The following is a 9,282-nucleotide window of genomic DNA, read 5'->3' on the forward strand; positions in this document are numbered from 1 at the left end:
CATGCTGTGTTGGTTTCCACGTTCGTTACTCATTTCTGCTCATGAGCGGCTTCTGCCTGGGCCCTGCCAGCCCCACCTCACTGCTGCTGTCTGAGGGTAGACAGAGGGCAGCTCCAGGGACGGCCAGGATACGGGCTAGCCTGCTGAGGCCCACACATCTCTGGAAGGTTTTAAATTAAATTTATGTACCTTATTTTAAAGGATGGAAATGTAAAGCGCAAGGGAGGAACGCAGAATTCTAAAGGGAAAAGAAGTAAATGCTACACAGGTGCACAGAAAGCACAGAAAAGGACCGGGGGTCCCTGCAGGGCTCGGGCCCAGGTCTTCCGGCACCTACAGGGACCATGCAAACCCTGGAACGCTGTCCTCTGCTTACCGTCACCGTGGAGTTTCCACTGCACATGGCGAGCCTGGTCTTCCCTGGGAGTTCCCAGCCCTAGAAGCAGCGGGGACGCAGCCCCCTGGTGTCAGAGCCAGGCAGGGCAGGCCTGGCCCTGTGTGCGCACAGCCCTGTCCTGGCCCTGGAGTGGAGCTTAGGTGTGGGATCACGAGCTCAGGTGTGGGGCCGAAGGTCACAGCGCTCCTCCTGTGGCCTGGACGAGACCCCCTGTGGGGCTGTGAGGGCGGGGTGGAGCACAAGGCACATAAAGCTGGCACACAACTTCAGCTCAACAAACATGTTATTCAAACTCATAAGGGGGAAGAAAACCTGCCAGACCAACAATACTGACTCCCACGTGCCGAAGGCTTTTGGAATTCTCCCCACCCTGCTCTGAGCTGTGGGCCAGCTTTCAGGATACACCTTGTGGTCCACCAGTCCTGAGCCACACGACTGGTCCCGGGCACTACAGTGGTGCAAGATGCAAGGTGCATTCCGCAGAATCAGAGCCCTGAGGCAGTGGCAGCAGCCTCCAGCAGCCCCCAACAGCAGCCCCCGTGGCCCCCAGCAGCGGCCTCTAGCAACCCCCAACAGCCCCCAGTCTTCCACAGCTTTTCCCACAGGGGTTTTGTGACATGATCTTGATCTGCCTGTTCCTGAAGCCCATACTGTGAATTCCTCTGGTCGCCATAATTCACTGGGACCCCCATGTCAACACACCCTGTGCTTTGCAACCATTCATGGACATACATGGAGCATTGTGAGTCTTGTGTTAGTCATGGGCCCCCGGTCAGCCTCTGGCCCTGGCCCTCCTGGAGGTGCCCAGAGGACAGAGAGGAGGATCTGTGGCTGTGGGGCCAGTCAGATGGGTTTGAACTCAACTCTGGGACCTGCTGGTGGGACAGTGCTACTTACTGTTTCTTTTGAAAAGCAAAAGAAAATAGAATCTACCAGGGTGAGTTGTTGGGATTTAAGATTTGGATCAGTGTGATGCGTGTGTGGGTACACACACATGTCCCATGTGAGTTGGTCTCCAACTCACCTCAGTGTTCACTTCCTGGAACATAATTGCCTGGAGTCATGAGAATGGACTGTATTTTCTTTCTGGCCGTCCAGGAAAAAGAATATAAGCTCTAAAAATCATCCTATGATTTTATCCTTCTACTTTCTGAAGCAAATTCATTAGCTCTTCATTGGCCTGAAAAGTGACATGACTTAGTATTTTCAGTAAATCTGTAACTGAGAAAATAACTTTACACGCTGTAAAGAATTAAACAAGAGTGAATTGTTTCTGTCTTCAGTGCTCAGGTGTGACAGCAATACCTGTCATTATTAATTTCCACCATCGACACGTGTTTAATCCACATGTCATCTTGTTCATCTGTCACATGTCACATGTTCATCTGTGTTCTTCACAGAGTAAAAGCCACCACCAGTCTGTGCGAATCGGAACTGCATGGAAAACCCAATTACTCAGCAGGTACTTAGAACATTTCTTATCTGATCTTTTCCACGTGGGTAAAATGTGTTTCTGCCCTTGGAGAGCTTCCCTGCCCAGTGGAGATGTTGGCGTATTCCATGGAAAAGCCATTTTGCAGAGACTTAGTGTCTGTCCTGCTGTGGACAAGTGCTGTTCCTGGGCTCTGTTCTGTGCATTTCTGAGGAGCCGATGGGTCCTGCCTTGCTGAGAACAAGCAACCGTCTTCCAGGAGCTCCTCAGCTCGCACTGTGACAGCTTCCTCCCCCTCTAAACCCCAACAGGAAGGAGCAGCAGAGAGAGCGGCGTTTTGGTGCTCAGGGAACAGACTGACGCTGGCCGATGGGCACAGGTTCCTGCCAGGGCCCCATGCCTGTGCCTCCGGGGTGGCCCCGACCTTGTCCTCGACCCCAAGGGGGGCTCAGGGTAAGTGGTGCCAGGCAGCCTCCCCCAGCCCTGGCAGCTCCCTAAGTCACCATGGAGGCCAAAGAGCGGGTGGGGGAGTGATTAAGAAGAAAAATAAAAAAGACGACAGCAGCCTTGGCCACCACACGAGCCACAGCTAACCTTGCTCTCTGTGGAGCCGTCCATGCAGCTTCCAGGGCTGGAAGTCACGCATATCACTGGGGACTGACCCCGGGAAGCAGTGGCCCAGGGATGTCGGGATCAAGGATGCCCCATGGGCTCTGGGACCCGCCCTCACCTGTCACTCGGACCCTGAGTCACCTGGCTCTATCCTGATCTTGCATTTGCTCAGAGCCCTGTCTCCCCCCTCTCCCTCCTCAGGGCCTGCCTGCCACCCAGGTGGGCCTCCTCCCCTTTCGTAGCCAGCCCAGCTGTGCACCACAGGCCCCTCCCCACTCTCTAGGTCACCATCTCACAGTCAGGCAGTGCCAGTCCCAAGGCACGTGGTGTCCTATTGGTCAGCAACAGAGCTTGGCCACAGAAACTGCTGCACATGGTGTTTTCTGCTTTGCAGTACCCTGGGACCATTTGCACTGCCCTTCCCCACCCCTAGCGCTAGTGACTGGTGTGGCTGACACTGGACAGCTGGCATAGGCCTCACAGAGACACCTCCCTGAAGCCTGCATCCTCACCCCACCCTGGGCCTTCCTCACTCGCCCCAGGCACACCGTGGGGGTGGGGTGCTGGCACAGCTTCCTGGGCTGCTGGGTGGGTTAGAAGGGACAGTACAGCGTGGGGTCGGTGTAGCAGCCTTGGAAGATTTAGCATCGTCCTAATTTAGTAGCCTCCCTTAGAGATCCCCACCCAAGGCAGCCAGACCTGGTGTCTTCAGCTGCTGTCAAATGGGCCCTGTCTTTTCTCTGCAGGGACAGGGAGGAGGAGCAGCACAGGATGCTGAGCAGGGCCTCTGGAGTGACAGGGCGGAGGGAGACTCCAGGACCCACAAAGCCCCTGCCCTGGACAGCAGGAAAGCACAGTGAGGATGGTGCCAGGCCAAGGCTGCAGCCCAGCAAGAATGACCCACCCTCCCTGCGCCCCATGCCCCGCGGCTCCTGCCTGCCCTACCCGTGTGTCCAGGGCACTTTCAGGAACTCACCCATCTCTCACCCGCTGAGCCCGTCCCCCAGTGCCTACTCCAGCCGGACCAGCAGACCCATGCGGGATGTCGGTGAGGACCAGGTGCACCCTCCCCTCTGCCACTTTCCCCAGGGGAGCCTGCAGCACCGGCTCCCTCAGCCTGGAGCTCAGCGTTTTGCCACGAGGGGCTATCCCATGGAGGACGTGAAGCTGCAAGGTGTACCGATGCCTCCGGGGGACCTGTGCGGTCCGACGCTGCTGCTAGATGTGCCCATCAAGATGGAGAAGGACTCTGGGTCTGAGGATGCTGCAGACGGCTATGTGCCCAGCCAGGTGTGGCTGGGGGCCACTGACAGGAGCCATCCAGCCACCTTCCCTACCAGGATGCACCTGAAAACAGAGCCAGACTCTCAGCAACAGGTGTACATCTCGCACCTGGGGCACGGCGTGCGGGGGGCTCAGCCCCAGGGGAGGGCCACTGCTGGGCGCAGCAGGGAGCTGACCCCTTTCCACCCTGCACACTGTGCTTGCCTGGAGCCCACGCACGGCCTTCCCCAGCCGGAGCCTCCCCACCAGCTCTGTGCACGGGGCCGAGGTGAACAGTCCTGCGCCTGCAGAGCTGCTGAGGCTGCCCCTGTGGTCAAGCGGGAGCCCTTGGATTCGCCCCACTGGGCTACTCACAGCCAGGGAGTGGTGCCTGGGATGTTTCCCAAAAGTGCCTTGGCCACGCTGGTCCCGCCCCAAGCTTCGGAGTGCACATTCCTGCCATAGCGCAGTGACCACCGTCCAAGCTCAGATCTGTCCGTCTACACTCAGATGCGTTGGTGGCTGGGCTGCCCTGCACCTGGTCAGACCGGAGCCCGTCCTAAGACACACGCTTTGCAGAGCTGTGCATGCGCAGTCTGCTAGTCTGTGTGTGCAGCATACACAGTAGCCTATCCTGAATTCTGTAAAATATCCCAACAGTTCTTAAATGAAAACTGGCCTTAAATCTGTTCAAGCATGACAGCATTTCTCTTTGAGAATTAAAATCTTTGGGAAAGTGATCATGGCTGGACAGCGTCATGCCCCGGAGGCAGCAAGTGCCCGTCCCACGGCCGCCAGGTCCACAGTCGGGGATGAAGCAGTCGGGTGATGCTCCCAAGTCGGCAGTCGGGGATGAAGCGGTCGGGTGACGTACCTAGCTCAGCCCTCCCAGGCCACCTGCAGCTCCCGGCCTGTGCTGTGCAGGCAGGGTCAGCCCATCACCACAGTGCGCTGTAGAGGCCAGCACACGGCAAATTAGAAATACAACTCGTGGAGAAAGGGGTCTGTGAGCCCACTCATAGAGGAATCTAGAAAGTTCCAGGCAGCAGAGGCTGGCAGCGTGGGTCCCACACTACCCCACACTGTGCGGCAGGTGCTCCGTGGCGCCATGACAGAGTCTGAGGCCAGACCTGGACTGGAAATTGACAGCATAACCCCTGTTCCTTCTGGACATCTCCCGAGTTCTCAGTGGGTCTCTGCGGACGGTTCTTACTAATCTGCCTCTTGGTACATCACGTAGTACAGAGTTCACAATCTGCCTCTTGGTACATCACGTAGTACAGAGTTCACAGACTCCGGGTTTGGAAGTACAGAGAAACACACAACGTAAAGACACAGGAAACTGCGCTGCCTGTGGGGGTTTCTCTCTGGCTGGCTGTACGGTTCACTCAAATGAGGGTTCCCATTGCCATCCTAGGAGAATAATTAGGGACGAGACGGACAAGTATTACTAGCATTAAAACAGTTGTAAAGGCGATATATTCTGAGAGTAGGAAATTTGGATACAAAAGCATAAGTCAGAAAGTGAAGGTCACCAGTCCACCAACCCGAGATAACTTACAGCTGATGGTGCAGTGCAGGCTTCTTCCACGGTGTGGCCTGGAACTGCACCCGGCTGCTGCGGGCATCAGATCAGGGTGTAGAAGTCACCCCAAGCAAAAGGAAGCCAGGCAGTGAGGCCCTGGGGTGTGGCTGCAGCTGGGCCCACCTGTGCAGGGGCGAGAAGGCCCCATCCTCAGGGACAGGGCATCGGCGCCCTGGCGTCAGCTCCACTGGGAGTGGCAGGAGCTGTGGGAGCCCATGGGTGAGGGACCCGCCACCCCGCCGCACCGTGCATTCTTTCTGCCTGCCGTGTGGACGCCCTCTCTGTTGTCGGTGGCTTTGAGGTGTCAGTGCTTACTTAGACCCTGGTTTAATGCTGGACCCATTTGTTAAATGCACCTTCACTTTGTCAAAACCCCGGTTTGGTTGGCAGGACTGGGTCTTCTGCCCAACGCCAGGTGCCTGCACCTCTCAGTGGCCTGGTTCTTGGACAGTTTGCCCCCACATGGCAGGGATAGGGATAAGGATCTCCTGTCAGAACTGGAAGAGAACAGCCAACCATCTGAGCCCAGAGTCACAGATCCATGGTGGCCTCCTATGACCCCCAAGCCTGCCGAGGAGGCTCTCACCCTCTGCTTAGCCAGGGGCGCCTTTCAAAAGGTGACCTCCGTGCTGTGCTGTCGTGGGTGTGAGACATGCTCATGGCCTTCCAGTGCCATCTGTCCCTTATCTGATGCCTAAACTCATGATGGGGACAGAGCTACCCAGGGGCCAGCCATGGGGTGACCAGCCACCTGAGGGTCAGTCACCTGTGGAGAGCAGGCACCTGTGAAGACCAGGCACCTGAGGACTGGCCCCTACTTCCCACTTTGGCCCTACGCTGGCACAGAGCCCCTCTTTATTCATTTCTCATGCTGAGCATGGCACACTTCTGGCCTCTGGGCATTTACGGATTTAAGACCAGGATGGTATTTCAGAAGCTTCCCACTTCCTTCCTATTCTAACCGAGTGTCCAGCTCCTTTGCTGATCATAGAAAGACCCTTAATAATTAGGCCTGCAGGCTGGGCGCAGTGGCTCGTGCCTATAATCCCAGCACTTTGGGAGGCCAAGATACGAGGATCGCTTAACCCAGGAGTTCAAGACCAGCCTGGGCAACACAGGAAGAACATGTCTCTACAAAAAATAATTAAAAATCAGATCTGCTGTATCCCTGAAAAAGTCTCGATCAACATGCATGTTCCACTCTTGGAGTTCCCTGTCCTGAGGGCCAGCCACGTCCTGTGTCCTGGAGCTCAGCCCTCAGCAGCTCTCTTCAGCCTGGGCGCCGCCTGGGTCCCAAACGTGGCAGCTGCTCTTCCAGTCTCAGGGCCGAGGAGGGCAGGGAGCTCAGTGACTGAGAGTCTTTTGTATCACAGGTCTCGAGTGTCCTGGAGCCAATGGCTGTCACTGGGAAAAACACCAGACCCCAAAGATTGAATCAGAGACGTGGCTGCGTGTTTGCGATTGTAGCCAGGCCCTTCAGTGCCATCAAAGGAGCACTGGGGTCTCCTTAAGCACAGACAGCAGCCCCTGCCCAGGAGGCTTCTTGACCACGTCCTGCCCTGCAGCCTCCCAGACCTTTAGATGCGCCCCCGTTCAAGGCCCTCCTGGTGACAGGTGCCAGATTGAGTGGTGGGTTGCTGCCAGGCAGGCCGTGCTGTGTTGACACTGCACTCAGCAGATGGGTGTCGGCTCTGCCGGTTTTGTGGTGTGGGGACCCCACAGGAGGCTGCGGCCCTGAGAGCCTGGGGTCAGCGAGGTGTCCGACATCCCTTCCTCAATGGCAACAAAAACTCCCCAAGTCAGCACTTTTGTTATTTTATAGCCACAACCCTCTTGGAAACCAGTGGGGAAGACTATGGAACATAGAAGGTGAATGGATGTATCACTTCTCTCTAAAATGTCATTGTTAGCACTAATTACAGGTTCATATTTTTCTGTTTATGTAGCTTTTCCCTATATAGCTGAAAAAGTATTAAAGTCAAATATAAGGTGGGAATGGGATGGAAGGGAGGAGATCAATACAACTTATATTTTTGCAGTTTCTACTGGAAGAAAAAAGTTTTCAATACCTAGACCAACTTGTTGAATTTTTAAAACTTATGCATTATAAATGCAACTTTCTCTACTGCTTTCTCAGTGCCTTTAGGAAGCTTTCAAATTTTTTTGTACTGTGGTTTGTATTAAATTTGCAATATTGATGTAAAATACATGACATGCTAGTATATGTTTAACAAAAATTTAAATGTCTGCGAACGTCTGCGTGATTTTCCAAAGTCACTTTATTTCCTTTAAAGAGTGTGCTGGTTAATCTACATTCTAAGACAGCCTTTCACCACTAAATACAAGGCAGCAATAAAAATAAAAATTCTAGAGCTGCAAGCCTCGTGAAGGAGGAGAAAATGCCTTCCATCTCCCTGCTCCTGACCAGTGGCACTGCATCTAGAGAGGGTCTAGGCCTCCTCCCCTGTCACTGAGGGTCAGGGCCCCTCCTGGGTGCTCTCAGGATGTCCCAGACCTGACCCGTCCTGTAAGAAGCGAGGAGGGTAGAGCTGAGGGCACTGTGGGTCCGGGGCCATGCGGGGTCCACCCTGCCCGGCACAGGGCCTGCATGACAAGCCCATGGGAAGGGGGAAGGGCCCAGGCAGATTGTGGCCGGACCCCTCAATGCCATCAAAAAAAGTGTTGGGGTCTCCTTAAGCACAAATGGCAGTCCGAGGCCCAGGGAGCTGCGCTTTTGTTTCCTTTCAGGTATCTTTAGAGCCCGCGCAGCCCCTGCCAGGCCTCCTTCGTACCCTGCAGCCCATCAGCAAACCCGTCCTGGTCGCTGGTTTAAACTCCCGTGTCCTCCCTGGGGACCAGGCCAGCCCTCCCATCTGTGGCCCCACACCTTGGCCGACCTGCCCCCATGCCCTCTCCTCTGTGGCCTCAGGCAGATGGAGTTCCCGCATTTTCACTCCTCATCCCAGTCTGGCTTCTGCTGAGTGCACCTGTGTGGAGTTGGAACGCATACAATTCTTTTCTTTTTTCTTTGAGACAGAGTCTCACTCTGCTGCCTAGGCTGCAGTGCAGTGGTGCAGTCTCGGCTCACTGCAGCCTCCACTTCTCAGGTTTAAGTGATTCTCCCACCTCAGCCTCCAGAGTAGCTGGGACTACAGGCATCCACCACCACGCCGAGCTAATTTTTGTATTTTTAGTAGAGACTGGGTTTCACCTTGTTGGCCTGGCTGGTCTAAAACTCCTGGCCTCACGTGATCAGCCTACCTCTGCCTCCCTCCCAAAATGCTGGAATTACAGATGTGAGCCACCACGCCCAGCTGGACGCACACAATTTCATCTCACCAGGCACTGCCCAGCGTCCTCCAGAGGGGCTGCACCCACTTGGCCTCCCTTCTACTAGCCACACCTCCTGGGCTCCCATCCTCACCCCACACTGGCACCTGTGGCGACAGACTTTTTCAGTCTTGGGCTTCTGAAGGGATGAAACGGCAGCTGTTTTATGTGCATTTTGTTTATTAATTTGGCATTTTTTTAGTCCTTGTTGAGTATCAGGCCCTGCGCCAGTGCTGGGGATGCATTCAGGAGAAAACGATGCAGACATCAGTGCTGTCCCAGAGCTGGCATCTGAACGTGTGTGATGTGCGGTGTGTGCGCGTGTGCAGGGGGAAGGGGTGCAGGCAGCTGAACGTGACCATGAGAACCCTGTAAACTCTGCGGGGCATGGAGGGGACCAGTGCTTTGCAGGTGCACAGAGCTGGGGTTGGGGGTGGCCCAGGTTTTTGGGGGCAGTTTTATGTGGGACATATGGACAGCTGGAGCTGAATAGCAAGTGGGGGAGGCCGCATGGCCGCAGTGAGGTCTGGGTGACAACAGAGCAGGGCCTGGGTAGAGATGCCCGTCATGGCTCAGAGGCTTCAGCAGGGCCCTGTGGGGAGGGTGTGGGGACAAGGTCTCCCTGAAGGCCGAGGGAAGCAGCTTATTCCCCGGAGCCAGTGG

At 55.6% G+C, this 9,282-nt stretch overlaps 1 protein-coding gene across 7 annotated transcripts in view; it reads left to right on the top strand.

Moving 5' to 3' along the window:
• Positions 1 to 7,494, top strand: part of AHRR (aryl hydrocarbon receptor repressor) — a 113,416-nt gene extending 105,922 nt beyond the window's left edge. For all 7 annotated transcript variants that reach the window (XM_063664614.1, XM_054489197.2, XM_063664615.1 and 4 more), the window contains 3 exons: positions 1,798 to 1,859; positions 2,141 to 2,282; positions 3,188 to 7,494. In XM_063664614.1, the coding sequence (XP_063520684.1) occupies positions 1,798 to 1,859; positions 2,141 to 2,282; positions 3,188 to 4,169 (1,186 nt within the window). In that variant the 3' untranslated portion in view covers positions 4,170 to 7,494. The remainder of the gene's footprint in view (positions 1 to 1,797; positions 1,860 to 2,140; positions 2,283 to 3,187) is intronic.
• Positions 7,495 to 9,282: the final 1,788 nt, after the last annotated feature.

This window comes from Pongo pygmaeus, chromosome 4 (genome assembly GCF_028885625.2).
Source record: "Pongo pygmaeus isolate AG05252 chromosome 4, NHGRI_mPonPyg2-v2.0_pri, whole genome shotgun sequence".
Taxonomy (NCBI): domain Eukaryota; kingdom Metazoa; phylum Chordata; class Mammalia; order Primates; family Hominidae; genus Pongo; species Pongo pygmaeus.